At 36.9% G+C, this 25,937-nt stretch overlaps 1 protein-coding gene across 1 annotated transcript in view; it reads right to left on the reverse strand.

The window, feature by feature from the left end:
* Positions 1–25,937, reverse strand: part of LOC137404158 (protein kinase C iota type-like) — a 111,639-nt gene that overhangs the window by 47,096 nt on the left and 38,606 nt on the right. Inside the window, exons 7-11 of the mRNA XM_068090314.1 lie at positions 20,053–20,093; positions 6,478–6,633; positions 5,921–6,018; positions 2,301–2,437; positions 616–777 (exon numbers count right to left, since the gene is read on the reverse strand). Of these exons, the coding sequence (XP_067946415.1) occupies positions 616–777; positions 2,301–2,437; positions 5,921–6,018; positions 6,478–6,633; positions 20,053–20,093 (594 nt within the window). The remainder of the gene's footprint in view (positions 1–615; positions 778–2,300; positions 2,438–5,920; positions 6,019–6,477; positions 6,634–20,052; positions 20,094–25,937) is intronic.

Here is a 25,937-nt window from a genome sequence, read left to right on the forward strand (position 1 = left end):
AGACAAACAAGACAATGTAATCATACGGAGACAAGAGACAGTCATGTGTGTACAATGTGTAGTGATGTAGAGATAATATATAGCCATACAATGGCACAATTTATCGGTAATAAGTGAAAATATGGTCGTATAACGAAAGGCTTTAGCCATACACTATGTTTCCATGACGCGATTTAGAGTTGTGCACACATTGAGTTACCGTGCGATTAGTGTTTCAATAAACATTCGCATGTTGCAGACTAACGCGAACATTCTGGTGAAAAACTATAAGGATTTCTACACCAGAGGTCAAAGCGAGGCATCCGGAACTACTCCAATCAAATTAAGAGCAACTGAAATGTGAAAAGTGTTTAAAATGGAATAGCCTGCGCGGCATTTTCTTGCGCAACATCCGTAAGTGCTGTTTCCATCTGTCGCAAGCTTGAAACAATCTGTAAAAATTTGCGGGTGACTCATTTGACTTGCGGAATTTTTGCCGTTGAAATCTTGCAGATGATGCAAACGTTCAGATTAACCCGCCATGGAAACACAGTGATTCATAGAAGAGAAATTGTCATAGAGGCGAGATATAGTCATACAGAGACAAGATTTGGTAATGCAAAACAGAGGACAGACCTCGGAGCATCTCCGGTGCTATGTAATTGGGTGTGCCACAGAAGGTGCTTGTCTTGTCACCAGGATTCAGGCCCTCCTTGCACATCCCGTAATCTGTCAATTTTATGTGTCCCTCGCTGTCGAGCAGCACGTTATCCAGCTTCAGATCTCGATATATTATACCTGCGAGCATGCATAAGATCAGCTGGTCAAGTGCCATGATAACAGTGTTCTCAGCTATCTATATATCAAACGGCTCATGTAATTCCAGTGTCCGATGACACTGACCAGTGCATAAGCACTTGTTCTGTTCACCTTAGAGCATGACAAGAAAAATGAAAAACAACGTGCTGCGCCTTCTGCTAAGCACGGAATTAACATAAACTAAACAAGCAAAACCTGAGTATTTAGTAATGCATGGATACAATGATTTTTCAAAATTGTACATAAAAACAGACTAATGTTTTATCTCTATAAAAATTTTGCAATACATTACATCTTCTGGCAATCTCCATCTACAACCTGTCAAGTATAAACTTTTATAGAAATTGGAGAAATAATCTCTATAAAATAGTATTTCACATTTTTTCTCCGACTGGTCGGAAAATGGGACAATTTAAATTAAAAAGCTAAAATCTTTTTTTAAACAACTTTATTATTTTAACATTTTGAATGAAAAGCAATAAAAACAAGCCACATCTTTTTAGCGATTTTCTACAAAATCCATTAAGATTACATTACAGTTATTATTTACATTATGAATATAAACAATGGTTGATGCTTAAGTGCTGAGTCTATAGCCTTTTTTTGCTGCTTTTCTAGTCTTTCTATTGGGCCATTAGCCAGAAAAAAACATTTTATAAGGAGCAAGGAAAGAGATAATTAGATAAAAGAAAGAATTTGTCTTTGTAATTTTTAGGCTTTTAGTTGTTTTCAGCCGTAGACCTATTAACTATTAGTTAATAGGTCTATGGCTTTCAGCTATGAAATACTTTCAAGTTTATTTACATCACTGCTAAGATTGAGAGTTTCAAGCTTAAATAAATAATACCTGCTAGCAGCAAGTAAAGATAGCAGCAGGCATCCAACGAGTAGAAATATTAAAAGTGAATAATGAACCCAAACTCTGCAGTCACATTCAAACAAAAAGTGTCAAAAAAATAAAACGTGGTAAAAAAATGCAAGCAGAGCTAACCTTCCAACGAAAGTAGTAGCTGACCCATGAAAGCTTTTGCAACAAAAAGACTTCAATCATGCTCAATTTGGTCCAGTTATGTGTAACTAAACATCCTATTCTTAGAGAATGAAACATTCACTTCATTTTGCACACGTGAAGAAGTGAGCTGTGCGATTAGTTTTCGGTCATTAAAAGATATTTCTGCTAACACGTTAGGTAAAACCAAATGATATAAGTAGAATCACATAACGATAGAACCATAAATAGCTGGAATGACATTTACTTCTGAAGTTTAGTTTAAACTCGTGTGATTGCTCATGAAAACTTTTGTTGATTTGGCTGAGATTTACAGTTTGAAAGCTTCACTTTGACAATTTTACTTCATTTACCTTGTGATCGTAGTTAAAGCCAGCTATAGCCTGTGATCATAGCTAGAGAAGTAATAGATTGACAGCAAACAAGTTAGACTGCATGGAAATACGGCACCAGAGATTAGCTCTGAAGTCATAAATTCACACAAGTTTTTTACCTTTTTCATGCAGGAAGTTGAGCCCGAGGCAAATTTCAGCTGCATAATATCTGGCATGGTCTTCTGGTAGCCGACGCTGTCGCTGCATGTGAAACATCAAATCTCCTCCATTCACAAACTCAATTACAAAAAATAACCTAAAAAAAAATTGAAGTTGTTACCACCACATTTCGAAAAGGAAGAGATGATAACTCCGAATTACAAACTATCGATAGGCACAAAGTTTGTTATGACAAGATCAACGCTGTGCTTTATAAATACAGAAGGAAAACATATAAAGGGCAAAAAGTTATATTCTAAAAATAGAGTTTATAGCTTCAATGATAAGCAGGCAGAATCTAAAAATGACTGGCAAAAAAGCTGATGTCTGGCGGATTGTAAAAAGCTGCCCTATGAACTTCAATCTCTCCTTCATGCATGACACAGCATAAGCACTCGAGCAACCAGATGACTAGCCACTTATGAACTGCTCACATTCAATAAACTAATCAGTACATCTGCTTGTCGTCTCGTCAATAATTGCTAGTCATGCCTGAAGAGAGTGACCACAGGCTCTAGTAACATAAATATCATCTGTTATGACCTACCTCAGCAACAGAAACTTATACAGAGAACAAACTTAACTTAAAACAGACAATATGATAGATTTATTGCTGAATGCTGCCAAAAATAAAAATATAGTTATTGCTTTTCGTAAAAACCAGTTTTAAAATATTAATCAAAGAATGAGTATATTATGTGTTGGTAACATCTTATGATTGCAAGATGCCTGCAAACGGACAAACTATATGTATTACACAGTGCAACTGTAATACATTACACAGTGCAATTGCAATGCATTACACAGTGTGAAGATATGAGTAACAGAAGCACGTCCTTGCAGCCCTGAATAGTTAAAGCCATGCTACAAGCTTATGAACCAAAGAGAAGAATTGCTGAACTCACACTACACTGCTGACAATTGTATTTTATGCAATTTCTATGAATGAAATGTGCTCGATTTTACAATAAAACTTGTTCTTCGGAAAATGGTGAATGTTACTGAATTGGAGTTAACCAACTATGACGAGTTTCTCTTATGAGAACCAATTATTTATAATCTGAGTGAAGATTCGACCTTACGAAAAACTTAGCATACTCTAGGAAGGAGTGTTTATTAGCAGAAAGACTAAGAGTTGTCTACTCAGAGCATTAAAGGTCCTCCAGTAGAGTAACTCCATGGAAATGTTGAATTTCCTTAATAAATAACTCACTTCAAAAATGTACATAATCATTGCAAAAAACCAATTTGTTAGAACAAAGAATGGGTTATAAAAAACCTGCTCACATTTATGGTTTACAAACTTTTAGAGCCAATTTTTATAGAACTAGCAACTTCATTTCGACATATAATCAGGAATTAACACTTCCAATGATTACAAGAAGACGAATACCAGGATAATATCTACTACAGAATTAATGAAATGGCTAGAGTTGCCCAGTCAACTTCTTGCTGCTACCCATACAGTAACATCTCATTTCCCAGGTTTCACAGCCTGTCAAGTACTTGTGACCCCTAGTAACAACAACCTTCTAATCATGATTGTTTTACAGCTGTTGACAAGCTTCACTTACCGAGCATGTCACAAGGAATCATATGGTAATTTTCAATGTGGATTTTTTAAACTCACACATTAAGCAGGGAATAATACCGTTAAATCAAATTTGAATAAATTCAAATAAGTATATACAATGTAAATAAATTTAAATACCTACATAAAATAGAAACAAATATATCTCCAAAATCCAACTTAGAAAAGATATGACCCAATGATTTAGTAAAAAAAGATCTGGCATTGGATGAAGATCTACTGCTTGAGATTGATTGACATTTATTGCTGTTACTCTGGATGAGCAAGGTTGGCATGTGCCGCTGAGCATGCCAGGCGAGGAGAAACATATTTGAAACACTGGAACAAGTGAGCTACCACTAATTGCTAGGTTATTATAATAAAGGACAAACTAAGGAGTATCAATGCACAAAGCATAAAGTTTACGTGAACCCTTTCACTGCCATTCGTGAGTTTATGCGAATTCCATGATCGACTGATGTAGAGGGATTTGCGCTGCGTCATAACCGAAGATTAATGATTTGTGACAATGTAACCGACGATCATTATTATTTTTAAGGCGTTGAGAGTGTTGTCCAAAGAATTCTCCAAAGAATTAGACTATATTCGCGAAGCAAATTATAATCTTTGATCAGGAAATTCCAAACAAAAACAAAAAATTTTTCTGACGATCGAACTTTTCAGTTGCAATATGACTTCTACAAGTACCTCCCATGTTAGAACCAGAACAGCTTTTGTTGATGAAATTATAACCAGTTCAGATTCAGAATTAATTAAATACTCAGGCAATGAAAGTGACAGCACTGACTCTGATGGTGGTGAAAGAAATGGCTTTGTAAGAATAAGGAATATTGCAGAGGATCGTTATACCTTCGTAAAGATCGTAGCTTCATATAGCTTTAGCAATGCACATAGTATAGATATATGAATTTTTGCATATCTCTGTTTGTTAACATGTTGGAAACATGAAATTTATAACAAAAATGTTCTAGATAAGATTTCAAAATTGAAAAAAAAATGTATACATGTCATGCAGCCAAATCGGCAATTTTCAGTAGGCCCAAAGCTAAATTTGTACATGGATAGCAGTGAAAGGGTTAAAAACAGCGATATTATTCTCATAGCTTTCTTAAAAATTATTAGTGGTTCTTGCCATATAGGATACTCCTAAATAGTTTTTCGGCCAAAAATCTTTGAGCATGCCTTGTGACAATCATGGTATATTGATAACTTGGGTAGTCATTGAACACCAGCTAGTCTAAAAAACTAAGCGAATCAGCTTTCAGCAATAAATAAAACAGTCCCAACCTTGCTCACTAGAAAGTTCTGATGACTTGTTGTGAACAGGTTGACAGAGGTGAATCACCTTCTGTTCAACTATGTTTATAGAAGTCTTCAAATCTTAGTGAACCCTCCTGAGCACATGTTTAACTACTCTACATATTTGAACAAGTGCAGTGACTGCGTATGGCTGCCATAGAGAAACACAATAAAAATATTAGCAACATAACAGAGGTTCATGCGAGAACAATGACCACCATACACTGTCTCTATTGTGCGGATGATGCAAACTTGGAGTTGTGTGCTCATTGAGTTACCATGCGACAAGTGTTTCAATAGACATTCCCTTGTTGGAGGTTAACACGTAATAGCTAAAAATCATAAGAATTATATTCCAGAGATCATAGCGGTACACCCCTGTTTTGTCAAATCGAAACAGCAAAGACCAAAGTGTGGAAAATTTTTAAAATGGACTAACTTGAGAAAAATCTTCTTGCGTATCATTTGCAAGTGCCGTTTCAATCTCTCGAAGCATGAAACATTTGGTGGAAATTTGCGAAAAACAAAACTCGCTTGTCGTGTGTTTGTTGCTGATTCCATCTTGAAGACGATGCAAACTTTAGGGTTAACTGTGCCATGGAAACATGGGGATAAAGGTGAGAGGTCAGAAGTATCGAACTAAGAAGGACTTCTGGTAAAGCTGATAGCAGCTCGTTATAGTTGACTCACCTGCTTGGTGTCTGGAAACATGAGTGTAGGCCCACGAGGAAGGGGTGGTTGGATGCTGTTTCAAACACATGCTTTTCTGTCTGCACCCAGTCTATGTCCTTAAATACATGGTTCACCGCTTGAAACCACAGCGTTAGATGTGGTTTCAGTTTACAGCAGGTCATCATACATGCAGGACAAAATACACAGGTATTATGACCAACGCTTATGATAAGTATTAGGCAAACGGTAGCTAGTGCTGTCCTATCTCATTACTTAATCATTTAATGAATAGGTAAATAACACTGGCAAATGGCTAAGTCATCAGGAAGTGTAATAAAAAGACCACAGATTGACCCCAAAGACCACAGATTGATGTGTGATCCCAAACCTGGAATAATCAACTTCTTGTCGAGAGCACAACTCCTAAACTTATAGTGTCAACGCAGCATATGATGCACATAGAAATCATTGAGCCTAGACTTTAATGTAGCCCTATGCAGTCATGACTAGATCAAGTCCAATAACATTTTAACAGTCACTGAGGACACAACTCCCATAGTAGACAGCCTGCTCACCTCATCGTCGTTGACTAGCTCCTTCTTGATGACTTTCATAGCATAGACTCTCTTAGATGATTTTTGTTCGACTAGCAGCACCTTGGCATAGCTACCTCTACCAATAACACGGAGCATCTCAAAGTCCTTCAGGCCGATGGCGCCAGAGTCCGCTTCCTGTAATCAGCGTCAACCACTAGTAGTAATGCATCAGACCTCTACTATCCCAAGACTACCTCTAGCCAGGCACGACAGCAATCGCTTGGCTGTAAATTCACTCTCGGACTCACAACTTACACACACTTATACTGTTATTATACTCAACTAACGGGAGGTCAAAGTAAACTAAAGAAGAAGCGTGCAAAGGAAACCTTAAAATAGATTAACGTGGAAACATCAAAAATATAAGATTGTTTTAAGCACAAGGCAAGCATTGCGAAATAGAGAGAATAACAGGGCTTGATTACTAAAATGACTTGTTGATGAGTCGGATTTCACTATACGTAGAAGGCCTGCTCATGAGCTAACAGCCATATTTTTTTAATTGACTCTCGACTACTAGGAAGTACAAGAGTAAGGAAGTGCAACTTGAGCTCATCAACCCATAGACACAACAATAGAAATAGAATTTTGCCAAGGCTGATAGAGAGATGGTAGACAAAGTCCATCTAGAGAGGTGTCATAACAGTTCAAGTTCTCAAAGCGTACTCATATATATGTAGCTTCTTTCACATGTGTTCATCTAAAGGCTGGTTTACACTATATCGCTGTGTCTCGGCGTTGATGCTACTATACTTCAGTGATCGTCAATGATAACCATGTTCACACTATCACAAACCTATCCGCGTTTGCATCAAGAAATACTCCGCGACGTAGTGTTTTCATTTTTCGTTTCAGTTTGTTGCGAAGAAACCTCTTTGTTTTCACGTGCCCGAATCAAATACTAGTCTCGCAGCATCGACTATAGTAAACAGAAATGAATAGGTCACAGTATCAGCGACCGCGAATCACTATCAGTGAAATGGTTCACATTGTATAGGGGTTCGTTGATGCTCGGCGAAATATTGAGAACGTTTGACAGCTGTGAACTTTCCCTGACGTATCCGTGCTGCTTCATCAATGCTACGGTCCTCGGTATACATGATAGGCGAGGAATGCAGCACCGACATATGGCTTAGTGTGAACTAGGCTTTAGACTCGAATATGAATGGGTAAATAAAATAATGGCTACGTTTTCGTATAGCGATAGCTCAACCACACACACCCATATGGCGCTACAATACCATCATGGAAACACTCGTGTCGTTCTTATTCTGTCGTGATTCAAGGTTGCTGTTTGTATGCGAAACAACATCTGAGCGACGTGCCATCTTTGTGCCATAGAAACGCCCTTAGCGATCAACCTCTTAAAGAAAAACCTCGACATACGATGCAGCACAACCATCGCTTTACTATAGCGCCATATGATAACATGACCTGCTTGTTGGCCTCGGCACTGGTGTACCCATACACATCGCTGTATAAAAACTTAGTAAATGACAGGTTGCTTTTGTCAGAAAGTTTGTTACGCCAGAACTGTAACGAAATGCAGCATGATATGATCAGGTACACATGTACATTCATATACTATTCCAAGTACACCTGTGTACTATGTATAGTATGAAAGTACCAGATGAAATTAGGGTTAAATTGATTTGGAACTGAGTTTGCGATGCCAGTTGGCAAAAGTACTTGCTATCCTCAGGTCAGCTGCGAAGACAATTCAATGATAAGAGATGATAGATGGAGTCATGACTTGATCAAGCATCAACGTAAATAAATCATTTTGGCTGACCACAAAAGGTCGGAGAGGGCAGAGTTAAAAGATTCTAACAATAGCTAAAAGTCAGAGGTCTAATTCTGAACCTTTAATCTAAATAGGAGTGCAGACATTTATAGACCTTCTAAATAGAGGACTGACTCTACTGAAATCTATACTTGAGAGTGAAACAGGCCTGAGCTAAACCTGGCTTCCACGTGATGCACAAGATAAAGCAGGAAATGCAGAAGTGAGCTACCAAGTATATCGGTGATGCAATCATAAAGCGCAACATTGCTTACGATTGACTCAAAATTTCTATGACCAAAAATGCTTTAGGGCTACATAATCTCACACAAAGCATCATGGGTAAATTTTCCTGCCTTTTTGAGCACAATCGCTTCTTGTTTTATCACGGGAGTTTTATCACTGCCTACTACACAAAAGAGAATGTTTGCATGTGTGTAACACTTTCATAACTCCAACAAACCAAGAGCTTTTAAATTTAGTTTCTTTGTTAGGAATGTTGCTGGGCAAGAAAGGCGGTCGTAATTAAACAACCATGAAGTATAGCCTAGGCGATGTTACTCTAGAACATATATATATATATATTTATATAATATATATATTTTATTTATTTATTTTATTTATTTATATATATATGAACTATGGATTACATAGAGCTATAAAAATATTAAGTTTACACGGTATGATTTTGTCATTGATTCCAGTATCTCAAATCCCCTGCAACAAACATCTAATTAATAAAATAGGGAACAACCAACAAATAGGAAGTCACAATGGCAGCCTTCGTACATCCATCATTGGTTAAGTCATACAACGAATGACTGGTCGTGTTGCATTTTTAGAAATCTTATTTCTCATTGATTAGTATTGTTTTATGACCCTATGACCTTGTGATCCTTTGTGTTCAAGGTTGCTCCGACTCATTTCAAATTTTTTTAACAGCAATAGAACAAGTAATTTAATAATCAATTGTAAATAGTAAACTAAACACTGGTTATTATAACAATTTCTTCTAAAGACTGTAATCTCCAAATTACTCAATGTAAAATTTCCTTCAATGTACATCCGAGAGCATTCTTCCCTAAATTAACTCTTACTACGTTTGAACACTTTCCTACGCAGAAAGCTTGCAACAAATGTAGATGTCATACAACCTTGAACAACTATGACCTTGACCTGAACCAAAACATTCAACAGCCAAAACGTTTAATGATGAGTTTGCTCAAAGTTTTGGTAGATTTTATCAGAAACTATTTTATATCATTTGCAATTGTTTCTTATCTTTGAGGTGCCCTTATTGCCAGGATGTTTTTAGATTGAAACGATAAAACTTGATCGTGGTTGAAACACTCAGATCAAGTGAAAGTGTGATTATGACATCTACAGTTGTAAAGAGACTAACAGAATAAAGACTTGTAATACTGCAGCTTGAACATAATATCTTATATCAACTAAAGCAATGATAACAACTAGTGATGTCATTTTGCACGTATCTTTTGTCTGAGCGTTTGAATCGCGATGAAGTTTTATTCATTTCAATCTTAAAACTTCCTGACAATCAGATCACTTCTAACATCAAAAACAATTCCAAATGATAAAAAAATACTGATACTTTCTGATGAAATCTACTAAAGTTTTGTGTAAGTTGATCTTTAAATAAAAACATGGCTGCCCATTTTCATACCCAATCAGAAACTTTTACAGGGCATATGATCTGATTGTCTGATATGAGACAAGTTTTCAGTCATGATTGCATAAGACTCACTGACATTTGTAGCCATAAAATATCAGATACTAGGCCTGGAGGATTTATTGTACCATAAAAACATGTATTTGACTCGTGCTAGTCTTGGCTATTCACTGTCTTGTGCAGATACAAAAATAGATAATATATGAATGACTGTATACTTACTTATTGCAGACAAGCTGTATGACTCAAATAGAAACATACAGTATTTACAGTAGTTATGTGAAATACTGTGGCAGGTGTCAGTAAAGGCTGGTTAACACTATATCGCCATATCTCGGCGTTGATGCCACAATACTTTGGTGATCGTCGATAATAACAGTGTTCACACTATCACAAACCCATTCGTATTTGCATCCGTGACGTAGTGGTCTCATTTTTCTTTTTAGACTTTCGCGACGAAACCTCTTTGTTTTCGCATGAGGGAATCAAATACTAGTCCTGCAGCGACTATCATAAACGGAAATAAATAAATCACTCTATCCACGACAGTGAATTACTATCGCCGAAATGGTTCACATCGTACAGGCGGTCGTCGACGCTCGGCGAAATATTGGGCAATTTGGGCAAGTGCAAACTTTCCTGACGTATCCGCGTTGCTTCGTCAATGTCACCGGTTTACAATTCACATAATCGACGATGATTGCCGAAAGAAAAACGCCATCGTACGGCGATATAGTGTGAACCAGCCTATAGCACCAGGCCTCTATCTGAGACACGGGTACCGACAAGTTTACATGACGGGCGAGTCACTCGTGGTTATTGTTCAAGAGCGAGCCAAATGAACGACAAGACAATGACATATAGCCTTTGTACTACAAATATTTAGTCGACTGTTTTTTTTATTGGAATATCATAGCATTGCTATTTATACAACTTCTTGAAGTAACTAGAAAGTGTGCTTTCAGCCATGGGTGTGAATGACTAAACTGCCTTTTATCCCAAAGAGCAAAAGTCTGCATCAATATCCTTTCTTACAAGACGTACATCATCATGGTACGATTCGTTTATCCAGTGGCATGCCTGGAGTTTTCTTCTCACATCGCATGAGTGACACGTTTTCCCAAGACTTATACTGCTTTGCATTTCTGACACTTGAGGAGTGGCGATTGGATATATATATATGAGGCATTCGGATAATGGTAGTTTTGGTCTTCATTAAAGACCTTGTTACGAGTTAAGTAAGCTTCTTTAAAAGTAGATACACATGTGAGCGCAAGTGAGAAAAAATCAGTAAAATACATGAATTAATATCATAATAAAGATATAATAATAAAGAATAATTTTAGGATTTTAAGCTATGAAAATCAAACACTTCCTGTATAAAAAATGTTTGATATACGCTAAAAAGGCTTTATTAGATAGATCAGCTAGCAGATCATTGATAAAGCAATTACCACATCGATCAGGTATGGCTTAAAGCAGAAGATAACTCCCCAACTGACGGAGCAGTGTATGACAAATTGAATGATTAATGTGTAGCCCATTCAATAAGAGATCGTTTGAGATATTTTGTAACACATAGAGAACTTGAAGCACTGTGGATAGCGATTGCTGCCATTATGATGAGTGATGATTATAAAAATCACTGCAGTATCAAACTTCTGCTGTGATCACTTTTGAGTCAACGATTTAAACCCATGTGTCAATAGAAGAAAAAATTGATTACAAGAGAAGCAGGGAGGGATGGACTGTGGAAGATCAACTCATAGACATAGAACGACAACTGCTCATAAACATAGAACGACAACTACTCATAGACATAGAACGACAACTGCTCATAGACATAGAATGACAACTACTCACAGACAGAGAACGACAACCACTCATAGACATAGAACGACAACTACTCATAGACATAGAATGACAACTACTCATAGACATAGAACGACAACTACTCAGAGACATAGAGCGACAACTACTCATAGACATAGAAGGATAACTACTCATAGACATACAACGACAACTACTCATAAACATAGAATGACAACTACTCATAGACATAGAATGACAACTACTCATAGACATAGAATGACAATCACTCATAGACATAGAACGACAACTACTCATAGACATATAATGACGAATGCTGTTGAAAGAAAACACTCTGGCTAGCACTATGTTTTCATGACACGGTTAATCTACTAATTTGCATCATCCACAGGATGGGGACAGGAAAAACCCGCAATTCAAGCAATTTTTGTGAATCAAAAATTTTTATCAAACGTTTCATGCTTGCGGAAGATGAAAACGGCTCTTGCAAGTGATGTGCAAGAAAATGTCGCGCAAGCTATCTCATTTAAAACCTTTTCCAAACTTCAGCCATTCTTATTTCGAAAGTGTGCTGGTAAGCGAGACATGAGTTCGTCGCTACGACCTTTGACACAGAAATCCTTATCTTTTTAACAAAGCGCCCACAATGATCAGCAACATATGAATGTCCATTGAAACACTTATCACACGGTAATTCAACGTGTGCACAACTCCAAATCTGTATCATCCGCACAGTGAAAATTTAGTACATGTTTCTTTTACTGTCGTTTATATAATATTTTACCCTGTCTATATCATCGACTCCATCGGCTGACGTTTGAAGGCAGCAAAGCTGCGCTGTGTCGATGTCTTAGGGGCCTTAAGACGCCAAAGACAAATACGGAAGTTATTTTGTAATAATTCCTGAGCTGGTTGTATATTAATGACCGATGGCATCATTCTTAGCAAGCCTTTTTATTTTTATATATCACAAGGCTCCTCACTTCCAGTGACTTTTAAAAAAGGAAAAACCCGCTCATCACTAACATAACTAGCCAATTAGCTGGGAGCAATGAGAAAGAGCGCACAATAAACATGACCGTGTTAGCCTTGTGTTGGAAGAAGTAGCCTACGTGGCACAATGGTCAGTACCCAAATTAATGGGGATCAGCAGTGCTGACAGGGCCTAACCACTAGGTTTCCATGACACGGTTGAACCACAAGTTTGTGTCATCATGGATGATGTCATGATGAACGTCTTGCCGTTTCGCAAGATGGGAACAGCAAAAACCTGCAAGTCGAGAGTTTTATTACTTACAGTTTTTTATAGAATGTTTCACACTTGTGAGAGATGCACTTGCATGTGACCATAACTTGTAGCTTTTGTCGCTAACAAGGTTTTACTTGTACAAGTAGTTGCTGTGCGCACACTAGTTTAATTCAAATCTATTTTCACTCCTAACTTGTCAATCACTATGTTTTCATTGTGTGAATGATACGGATTTGGAGTCGTGCCCACGTTGAGTTAACATGTAATAACATGTTAACTCAACATGTTAACATGAGTTAACATGAGTTAACATGTTGCGATAGACATTTGAAAGGTTGCAGAGTAACGCGAGTGCTTCTTTAAAAAAGATAAGCAATTATATGCCAGAGGTCATAGCCGCACACTCCTGCCCTGTGCAACTGCTCAAATCAAAATAGGACCGACTGAAGTATGAAAACTGTTTAAAATGGAATAGCTTGAACGAGTGTAAATTAGCATTCGCAAGCGCTGTTTCCAGCTTTCGAAAGCATGAAAAATTCAATAAAAATTTACGAGTAGCAAAATTCGCTTTACTTGCGGGGTTTTGCTGTTTTCATCTTGTGGATGCCGCAAACTTATGGATTACCGTGTCATGGAAACATATTACATGTTAACTAGATCAATACCTGCTGGTCTCGAACCAATCAGGGAGCAAACTCAAAAGTTGAAAACCTTCCAATCATAACCTCGTACAACCTAACATCTGAGAACAGAGAGCAGTTAAACTAACAGCACAATATTGATGTTCAATACATTTAGTGTCACTAACTTCAAGGTTCGTAAGCAACTGCTTACAGAACAAAAATTGATTAGTTAAGACTTCGTGAACTGAATATAGCCCGGTAGATTTCGAAGCAAGTCAGCAAACCACTAGTAATGACAGGCACTAGTTATACAACAGATGTGATTAGGGAAAGCCAGTTTATGTATTGAGGGTTTTTTCCTGGTCTATCACGGTTATATGCTTATTTTGAGATCACTCTGTGTTTATCTAATGCTACAGGAAACTGGTGTCACCCCTATTAACAATCCCACAAAAATTCAACGAATCTCTCACAATGCGCATTTCATTCATCTATGATTCACTGATTCAACTACCACTTCTGATAAATTTTGCAATTTAGGTGTTGGCAATGTTCTAAACAAAAAGACCGGTGCCAGCATGTAGGCAACGGAACGTAGGAACGTAGGAACGTATGACTATGTGTAGAGAAGTGGCCAAACTGCAATAGAAACATAGCTTCCAATGTTGGAAGTGGCCAAAGAAATTGCAGTGCAAAAGCTTTGAACAATTTTGGTCATGCTCAACTTGGTTTGGTCAGCTACAATGAAAGTTTAGCATTTGGTTGAATAGTAAAGTGTTGAGGAATGCAATCTCTGCTATATTTTGTCACAATCAATCAATCTATTTAATGGTGATTCAAAACACAACAAACGGAATCAAGCAACTACCTCCAGGAAATAGCTAGAATGGCTTAACTTGTTAGTTCAATTCTGAGCTAGGAACCACACTTGATAAGCTTCTCTTTCATTGGGCAACATATTATTAGCGAGTCCAATATTTGCTTAATATTATTACAAACAATTCATAAAATCATTACTTTGCCGTATGACTACGAACGATTGGGCTTTTAGCGAGAGGCATTAAAGAGCTAAGGCTACAAATAATGATTCCTCATTATCATAATGGAAGACTCTTAGCGATAGAACGCATAAAGATGAGGAAATGTTTGGGGGTTTGCCCACCTTAAGATACTAATCATACCACTGTATTTTCATGTAGTTTTGCATTCATCAATACTAGCTCCCTGGCAATCTAATGCGCAATGAGAGATTCTCAGGTGTGAAGTTAAAGTACAGAGAATAACTATTTCCATTACTACTATCAAATACATGATGGTGGTCGATTAGTTAGATAGTCGGTCTATGAAGCGGTATGTCAGGAGTTCGAATCTCCTACCCAGCAATATTTTATTCTAACCTTTAACCCTGGCTTCAGACTGACACAGCTCTTACTTTAGCAAAGGAAAAGGTCATCTAAACAAGTGCACTATGTCTTGTATCAGTGATTTATTCCTATAATTGTGTTTACATGAACTAATTTCACTGCATCTCCATATTCTTGACACGTGTGGTTTCTACGTTATATATTTAGCTTATTTAATAATGGCAAGCATTTCCATGAAAACTATTGTTTGAACAATTCAAAAAATTTATTTGTTTATTAAGGATACACAAAATTTTAGTTTCTCAAATAAAACATTAGCTCTAGAAATATATAACCTAACAGTTGACTTGGATGGATGGACAAAATATTCAGAAAACAGAGTTCCATATGAGGTTTTGTGATGTGAGTGCATGGTCTAGCTACAATATTTTCATAAAGCGATAATTTTAGAGATGGAAGTCCTCTACAACTTTAAATATGTACAAATAAAACAGTTTTCACTGCTTTTCACTGCAGATACAGTAAAACTTCAACATATGAATTTCTAATATGCCGTGTAAAATTGGAACAAACATTTGTCCCAAGGTTGGAAGTAACTTCTGGCATGTGATGTTCAAAGTTTCTAGGAACTTTTGCAAACAGAAGTGAAAAGGTTGGTCAAACTTAAAGGTAAAGCATGAAAAAGATTAAAAATATTAAAACTCAGTTGGCTTAGACTTCACCTAGTCTAAGTTGAGTAAGTTACACCTAGTTTTAGTATTCCCAGGAAATCAACTAGACTTTGTACCAGACACCAACACCTTGCCAATCCACACTATAGAAAGCTTTTTCTTTTAATGCACAATTTTACTTGAATATTCTTTATTTTTTGTCTTATGGTTTTGTTTACTTTGAACCAAGTATATACCCTAAAACTTGTATTTGAACGCAACCTTTATTTAAGCGCCTCTATGGAAGAGGAGTTGAAAAATACAACATCACCCTTTATTTGAACGCCATCTCTAATAAAACGTCGCTCTAAGGAAGGGTTGAAAAATAGAGTGCTATGGCATTCAAATAAAGGTTTTACAGTACATATCAATCTATTTATCGTCAGCTTTATTTACAAACCTGCATATCACTGAGCCTACACTTCCTAGTATAAAATAATAATATCAGTTTGTTGATATTAATTATAACTTCAGTTATAAGGTTTTTAATAATACATTTATTTTAATGCTATTTGTAATTAACTGCAGTATTTCTTATTGATGTTGGATTGTTTATTTAAAAATCATCTAATCTTCAGCAATTATCACTTAAATATGCGTATGCGATCAGTTTATTGCCAAACAGTTGAAGTACAAATTAAACAATATTATATGAAAACACCTATATGGTGGATGGCCATGGTATTTATGGCTTGAAGATCCAAAGAGAGTTGCGTTCATTTTCACTGCGCATTACAATCAAATGGTTCAGAATATTTTTAACTTTCAACAAAAGTCGGGACTTGGACTACATGTTAGACTGCTTACCTCTCTTTAAAAAAAGACAAATAAAACACTGTCGACGATCAATTTGTGTTATAATTGTTTTTGTTCATTTTCTTTGCTTTTATAAGTAATAACCAGTGAGTGAAAATTGTTATAATTCATGTTGGTTTGATTGTGGGTGTACAACACTTTTAGCTAGTGTCACAGTACATGGAAAACGGGTGGGGGGGGTTTATCTAGGCTCACAACGCTTCCATTAATTGAACAAAACCTTAGTAAATGAGTATCCAAAAAGGTCGATGTTTGCACATAGTCAAAAGAGCCACCACAAGAGGCAGCGTTTATTCCGAACAGGGACATTGCTCATCTCATTTAGCCACTGTCAATGACAAAAACTTGAAAATCTTTTTTCAATAATGGCAAGACATTGCAAAAGGTCTGTTCTATTGGCAAATCAAATCTTAGGGCCTAATGGCAGGTATAATTGAGGCAGTTTTTAATCAGATTACTGTAACATCTATACTATTACAACCTGTTGTAATTTCCATCGATAAACTTTTGATTTCAGCCAAATTTATACATCATATATGGCATATAAATGTTGGTAAAACTGTTTTTAACCTAGAAACCTAGTGTGTTCCACTAGGAATCACTTAGCCCAGTGTGGCATAATTTAGATAGGTTACTAACAGCTAGTTTTTTTCTCTCCGAGCTCTTTGTGAGTTGTTCATCTACATTCTCTTCATCTTTAAACCAATACTGACAGACAAAACAAAAAAGTCAGCACCGCAATCAGCAAAATTAAGAATTTTTACTTAGTTCTGGGTGAAAACCAAAATGCTTTGTTCAGAAATCAAGCTAACCAAAGGGCACATTCCTTTAACGTGGGGCTATGATGTAGAAAACCAAAGCACGGAAGCCATCAACAAAGACCTGACCTTTAGATAGATGAATTGTTGTGGCTAAAAAGTTAACCATTAATGTACCTGCAAGCACCGACTTCTGCACGCACATCTCTTTCTTTGACAGCTGCGCATACGCATATCTGTGACATTTTCACTAAGAACAGCAGCTTTTCTTGGCCTTTTCATTGGGAAAAGGCTTTTCTTGGGACGTTTCATCATCATCAAATATTTGAAGCTTGTCGACAAGTGATTAACTCTACAGAAGCTTCTAGTAAGAGGTTTCTAGTATGAGTAAGGAGGCTTTGACACCAGTACCCCAGTTACTGTAGTAGTACACAGACTATGTGCTGCAGGGTGTAGTATTCTGAGCTGGACTGAATGAATAAACCAGCTGTTGAGTTGACCTGCTGCCAGAGCAAACACCCTTTATTGTTGACGCTGACTACTCAAGTATTTACTCTAATGATATCTGACCACGATGCAATGCTTAACATGGAACTCTGGGCCATTGCATAGCCAAGAAGCTTTGATTAATTACTCTGTGCCAAACCAATTGTTGAATACTGTGTTACTGTAATGCTAGGGCTATGGTTATATACAGTGCAATTGTAATCCTAGTGCTATGATTGAATACCATGTTATTGTAATGTTAGTACTATGGTTGTATACTGTGTGATGTAATGATATGGCTGTTTACTGTGCCGTTGTAATACTAGTGCTATGATTGTTAGGCAAATGGGTTTCTCTGAAAGGTTACAGGGTTATCAGTATAAAAATGAGGCAGACAGTTCGGCTCCGCAAGACATTTTGGCAGCACAAAACACAATAATGCTGCCGAGACAAAACGAAAACAACCTTATCTGTGTATAAGTTGTCACCTTATCATTTATCACAATATTTTCAACCCTAACATGTCAGATCAGTTCCTGTATTCTAACTTTAGCCTGTGCTCCCTGCTTACACAATCATAACACGATACTCTAATAAACAAGACACAAAGAAACTTGCACAAAATTTGAGTAGATTTCATTAGAAAGCATCGGTATTTTCCATCATTTGCGATTGCTTTTGATGTTTGAGGTGATCTGACTGAATATTTCACAATTGAAATCGACAAAATTTGATAGTGGTTAAAACACTCAGAACAAGTGAAAGTGTGATTATGACATCTATAGTTGCAAAGAGACTGATAGAATAGAGACTTGTAATACTGCAACTTGAACATAATAGCTGATATCAACTATAGCAATGATAACAACTAGTCACGTCATTTTGCATGAACTCTTCTTCTGAATGTTTTAACCAAGATCAAATTTTGTTGATTTCAACCTTGAAACATCCTGGCAGTCACATGCCTCAAACATTAAAAAAATCTCAGACCATAGACAAATAGAGATACTTTCTTAAAAAATCTACCAAATTTGGTGTACGTTCACTTTTAACACAAAGACCTAGTTTACATGTTTCTCTAAACGTAGGGACACCTGCTACCAGTGACAGACTAACAGCAAATTACCAGCTAATCAATAAACTGTGTCAAGACATTAGTTTTATTCTTGTTGTTGATCACTTCCTTCACCGCCGTGATTTCCACATTTCCACATCTTATATAGGTCCTTTAATAAGTGGGTAGAGTTGCTCGAGAATCTAATCAGTTGCAGGAGGGTCAGCACGCTGTCACATTAACACTGCATCATTGTCCTTAACTTGACTACAAACTCCCACGAAGAAAAGTTTCGACAAATTCACTGTGCCAGGAATTATTCACTAGTCCTTGTTTTGGATTCGAAGGAATGACTTGGGTGAACTAACAATGACTGCACAAGCAAGCCCAACAAGTTCTTCATAATCATTTGTTGTTTTGTAACAGGGCCTTAAACTCGGCATCAAATAGCAATTGGAACTGTTTTAAATTTATTTTTATGTTATAAATGGTTACTATGGTTACTTAATTTGAGATTTAATAAAAACAGTCTGAGTGATAATCAGACTTCCTTTGATCAGCAGCAAAAGATACAAACCAATAAATTTGCGAGTTTAAAATTCATCCAATAGAAACTAGGGACTAGCTTTGAAAAATTTCTGTTAAATACCATCTGACAAAATGTCACATATGAAAAGCACCTAAAAGCACTTGTCATCATAGGCAAGGTTTGCGGTAGGCAACGCTGAAGATGACTCTCTCAGGGGTGCATGCTTGCATATAAATATATATATATATATATATATACGTATATATATACATATATATTTACGTATATATATATAAATATACGTATATATATATAAATATACGTATATATATACGTATATATACATATATATAAATATACGTATATATATAAATATATATACGTATATAAATATATATATATATGAGCACACTGCTTCATTTCACCTAATTTTTGTTGTTGTAGATGACATACAACTTTCCTTCCCCATGTATATGGATTACTAAACGCCACATCATGATTGTATGTTGAGATCTTATAAGGGGGAAAGAGTAAATAAATCTTAACAGCGAAAATAATTAGATGCAAATGTCCTTCCAACAAGAATGACACAAGGGGAACTTCTAAGAACACAACCACCTGCTCACACCTGTCAGGAAGAATCTATAATAACAGGGACTTACCTGAGCCTTGGCATGCCCTGTTTGCTCATCTATGAAGGGCTCTGTAATAGAAAAGAGTACTCATGCACATTACTCATGACTATAGGTTGAAATACAATGGAGAAATATTGTGCAATTGTGCTGATGATATGGTTGCTGATAGATCTGTGGGCGCTGACGCTCTGGCTGACGTTAACAGAGAACATTAGTGAGTTCACACGTGTTGGGAGTGCTTGATTGACTTGCAGATTGCCAGCGAGTTTTTTTTTTCAAAGAAATTCCAAATTTTACCAAATAAAAATGTAGTTTTATTTATAATGAAACTGAGTCGCAGTTTAAAGTAATAATTGCTTAAAAAATAAAATTATCAAAAATGGATAATAAAAGTATATAATTTACGGCTCAAGAAATATGATAGAGATCGATATTTAAAAATGTTAAAAATAAAAAAATGCTCAGTCTTTAGCATGTAATGTGTTTGCAGAAAGTGTGCCGCAACACCGACAATAAAACCTCCAACTTCCTTGATTTAGACAGAAAGCATGCACTTGAGATTCTAAAACCTTAGCTTTTTAGATAATTTATGCAAGCAATACACTTTATAAAAACCCGAACAACAAAGATGACGGATAAGGGGTAAGAGCTGACAACTGTTGGACCAGGGCAATGCGAAGAACCTTTACATCAACTTCTCCATGAGGACGATGAAGTAAGCCAAACGCAAGGACATCGACAGCAACAGTCCAGTAAACTAATCTGCAGACAATTTGTTGAAGTTAGCCTAATCAAGCGGTATAATGTGCTGGTATTACTAGTGCATTGCCTCGGCATTATGGAGGAACAACCTACTATCACCCTAGTGAAACAGGCCAACAGTAGCTGTTTCTATTAATACTGACAGCTGACTACAGCAAGCATGCATTTAGTTGAGCTGGACTTTACCCTAACATTTTTGGTAAAAGAGAAACCTCAAGAGATGAGGGTAGCTGAGAGAAAACTCTTGTAGCCACCAACATTTACTAAGTGTCCATACAGCGATGTGCATGGGTACAACAGTACTGAGGCGCTACGCTGGGCCAACAAGCAGGTCATGTTTCCATGTGGCGCTACAGTAGAGTGATGGTTGTGTGGCGACTTATGCAAGTGCGACGCCATTGGTCGCTAAGGCTGTTTCCATGACACAAAAATGGCGCATTGCCTCAAAAATATATAAACATTTTTGCCATTTCTCAAGGTTATTGGAAATTCTACCTTTAACCATGCTTGCCAAAGATGATGGCATGCAACCTTTGACAAAAATATATAATTGCTTTTTAAACTAAAGAACAGCATTTGCCTTTTTTCTCTTCTCACATGAAGAGACAAATGCAAATGACCAAAGTGAGCCATATGACAGCTGGCCCCAGGAGGTATACGAAAACAATTTTCACACAGCTCATTAAGTGACTTACATGTACATCAACCTTATAACAACGGCAACAATCTTTACCAAATTCATTTTCATCATGTCATGTGTCTACAGCAACAACCGATTTTATGAGTACAATGGAACTTCTACTTAGTAAAGACTCGACATATAAAATTGTTAAGTTACAAAAAGGTCTTTTAGTAGAAATTTTACTTCGACTTACAAATTCTATTTTTAGATCGGAAAGATATTTTTAGATCGACCTTTCATATTTTGGCCCGTGTGTTTCATACATTGGTCTGTTTGCTTTCTTGCAACTATAACGTATAACTCAGTTTAATTTGCTAGCGAAGTCAGTAAATGAGAGCAATGTTTTGTTTTCATTCATAGTATAATTTGGAGTTATCCTACATGATGCACAGAGTAGGACAACTATCGTTTCTAGCAATTCAAGTTCTGTGTTTTCTGTATAATGGCATAGTTTTATAGTTCTTGCCGATGCAAATAAATCTTTCTATCTTTGTTTTTAAAACATTTATTCCAAGCAAAAAAAAACCAAAACAACGACACAACTCTCCTTTTTTGACCGCCGTTTCTACTTACAAAACTTTCTACTCACAAAATGGTTGCCAGAATGAATTAACTATGTAAGTAGAGTTTCCACTGTATAAAACTGAAATTTGAGAGAGTGATAAGCTGAGAACACATCTGTTGCCAACAATCTCAAAGCCTGTTAGAATGATTGATGACTAGTTTTTTACCACATTTCTGTGCTTCTATGAAACTTGTTTTAAGCATCAGACATTTTATCGCCGGTGTCATCAACAAACAGTGATTTATAATAGAAACACAAATGAAGCAATGCTAGTTGACCTCTTGACCTGTCTATATGGTTAGACTTGCTAGTGGACAAACTATAGTTTTAAGGAAAGAAAGTGCTGACACAGCAATGCTGTCAGAACTATTGATTTCATTAGATCATTTATCTATTAACAAATCCCACATTGTCATGGCTAGTGAGTCTGTCTGTTAGTCTGTGTAAATGCCATATGTCCACATTTTCTCGCTGATTCTGTCCAAATTTCATATACAAATGCTCCGTGCCTTTCACTAGACGGGCTAAAATTATTTAGTATCAAACTCTGTCTGGTTCCTGTGAACCAGCGTCTTAAACACCCATCTGATAAAAACTCAAGAATGCACTTTCGTATGCATTAAAGACAACTGATCTCGATGAACACGTTCATGGATTGTTGTGGTGAAAGCGGTATTTGGGTTGAAGATCTACGTGCGTGCTGCGAGCTATTTGATTGAAGATAAAAAAAACCTGGGCAAAGCTAGGCTTAATGCTAGTAATATCTAAAATGGTCTCTTAAAATGGTCTCTATGGTTAAAGGTTTGTATATATAGCTAAATAGCATTAGCTAGTATGGTCAGCTCAGGCTTCAACCGGCAATCAGGGTCTGCTGCCTCATGTTTCATTGGCTAATTTTATTACCCATTTATCCTTTGGAAATATCCGGAAACATGTTTAATAAAACTGGAAAAAACGATTGACCATGCAACTTTTAAAAAAAGTGACTTCATGTATTCTGACAAAAAAACACCAGCAGACAAGATCGACCAGCGCATCAGCTAGTGTCTATAGCCAACAATGGTGATATAAAACATCATCAACCTGCGTAACCACTCTTCAGCTTGAGACCTTGTTTTTTCTACAGCTCGACTATACTAATATATGGCTACAACTATGGTCGGGTCAATCAGTTGCTAGCAATGTACCATGTATACAATCACAAAAAATAATAATGAACATTTTTGTAAAAGGAATGTACTTGAAATAAAACAAAAGTTTAAACTGCATACTCAGTGCTGCAAACATGACACACATCCCAGATAATGAGGAACAAGTTGCAGCCGACAGAAAATAAACATGCTAACATAGACATGGATATCCCTTGATAAAACTCACTCCTATCTATATTTTCTCTCTTCCTCGGTCGTCTCCTCCGTTCACAATTGTACTTCCAGTTGCGATTCCATGGCGGAGGTGTGTTTACATCCAAAAGCATTGCGTTCAGTATTTAACGTCTAACAGTATTGAAATAAATATATTACCAGACTTCAACTAGCTTGCAACTGTCTCCTTACATGACCCAATGTTACAACAGTCAGTCACAAATCTAAAGATTGAATTCTACTAGATGAATAGAGAAGAACAAGTACACAGCTAGTACTTCACAGCACGACTCAACTCTCGGTTGCCTTATGCATATTCTAGTATCACGCCTAATGATTTACTTCAGCCCAGCACGCACTCGACCACAAAATGCTTCCTGCCTACTCATATCAACTAGGTACTTAGGCTATGCCTTTATAGTGCCGCGCATAATAGCCAGTGTACCTAATCGCAAAGGTCGGCAAACCGCATAAAATTGATCTTTGATTACTAGAGATTTTCATTTAATTGTAGTCTCGACTGTTTGCTTTTTAGGCTAGGCTGGTCAACGAGAGCCCCCGTAATGCGCAAGCCGCTAAGCCAAGAGCACTGGCTATATTTCATATAGCCTATTAGTAGAGCCACTAACTACCGCCTACTGACGACACAAGGCAGCATTTGGTGAATAACTTCAAGAGAGTCATTATCGCCGTTGATGGATTGCGACAGCGGGGTCTGACTCAATGCCACCCTTAGGATGCCAAGCATATGTCAACACACCCATTACCTACTCAGCGCACACATAATATTATGGCTTTTATTTAATAAACGATGGTTACAAATAAACAAGCTCATTCTATGCAAAAACACGCATATCTCTAGAATATTGATTATAACCTAATGCTTGGCCTGCTGGTCCAATGGTGAAATAGAACCCTAAAATCAATAACAGTGTGTGTGTACCACTCTAATGTTTAGCTCACATGCCCATGAATCTCGGACAAGACCTGGGAAAAAATGAAATTTCATCTCGTCTGCGCAATCACACCTCACCAAAAATTTCTCTGGCGGTATTGTCCGATTCGCCAATTCAGCCAATGTAAGCTATATTCTGCATGAGCATCATTACCCTCTTGTGAACAATAGTTTACAATCATCTAGCTTCATCCAATAGGAAAGCAACAAGAGCATATAACTACCTAATCATGTCAACCCTCGAACCTAAATTTATGAAGCCCAACCTTGATCACCATACTGAACCCTAATGAACGTATCATTATAGCCCACATGAACTCTATTGCAGGGTTTCAATGAAGATGTGCGCTAGTAAGACCGAGGACCTACTATTATGTAAACATTTAGTTGTTTCTGGAGCGCCGGTTCAGCTCCTCCAACACTATGTTTTCATGACGTGGTTATTCCACAAGTTGTCGTCATCCTCAAGATGGAAACAGAAAAAAATATGCAAGTCATGCGAGTTTTGTTAGTCACAACATTTTACCGAATGTTTTACGAATGCTTACGAATGATATGCAGGAAAAGGCCGCTCAAGCTATTCCATTTTAAACATTTTTGACCCTTCAGTCGTTCGGATTTCAATTTGAGCACATGATACTAAGTGAGACAAGAATGCTTCACTATTATGTACTTCTGGCGTAGAAATCCTTATCTTTTTTACCAAAGCACCCACGTTAATCCATAACATGTGAATGCCTATTAAAACACATCACACGGTAATTCAAGGTGCACACAACTCCAAATCTGCATACTCCGTACAATGGAAACAGAGTGCGACGCAAACAAACAATAAATGATTCTTACTATGCAACCAACAGCTTTCTCTGCTGATATGTAAACAAATTTATGAACCTAATTAATTTGGCAGCAGGTCGCCTGTTGGAACCAGCTGAGCCTTAGACACTTCCCAGTGGTAGCTATGCATTGAGGTACGCAGCATTTGCCTCCCTTAAAATTAGTGATAATCAGCTTTAGCTATTGGTCTATCTTAAGCTCTGAGGCTAATGGCACACCGTACTGCCCATATTAACACTATGAATGATCTCAGAGCTATAAACAACTTCCGCTGACTTATATCGTTGAGCCACGCGTAAATGTTATTTGTACGACTTTTTGAAACAACTTTGACAAGTTATTTTAGGATGATTCCGTCTACCCATTAACTTGAATGCCTCAACGGTCATGAGCCTTCACGTTATCATTGAAAGTGTCATATTTTAACAAGGAGTAAATGCTCACAGTGGGATATCTAGCCCTCCAGAGTCGGTAAGATGAAAAATGACAGAGTGAGGATAATAACTGAATGCTGGACTAGAATCAACTTCCTTTTTGTTAGAGTCAATAATGAGTGTATCACATCTGTATGTTAGCTACACATGAAACCAAATATATTGTTGGATAAGGTGAATGAACACTCATATGTGTCAAACAATATGCTCGCCAGCTGAAATAACAAGTATTTAAAATCACAAATAAAGTAACATTTTCCTACTAAGTAATAGCACTATAGTGAACTAGGACAACTCCAAAAGCATTTGCCAA

Source organism: Watersipora subatra, chromosome 9 (genome assembly GCF_963576615.1).
Source record: "Watersipora subatra chromosome 9, tzWatSuba1.1, whole genome shotgun sequence".
Taxonomy (NCBI): domain Eukaryota; kingdom Metazoa; phylum Bryozoa; class Gymnolaemata; order Cheilostomatida; family Watersiporidae; genus Watersipora; species Watersipora subatra.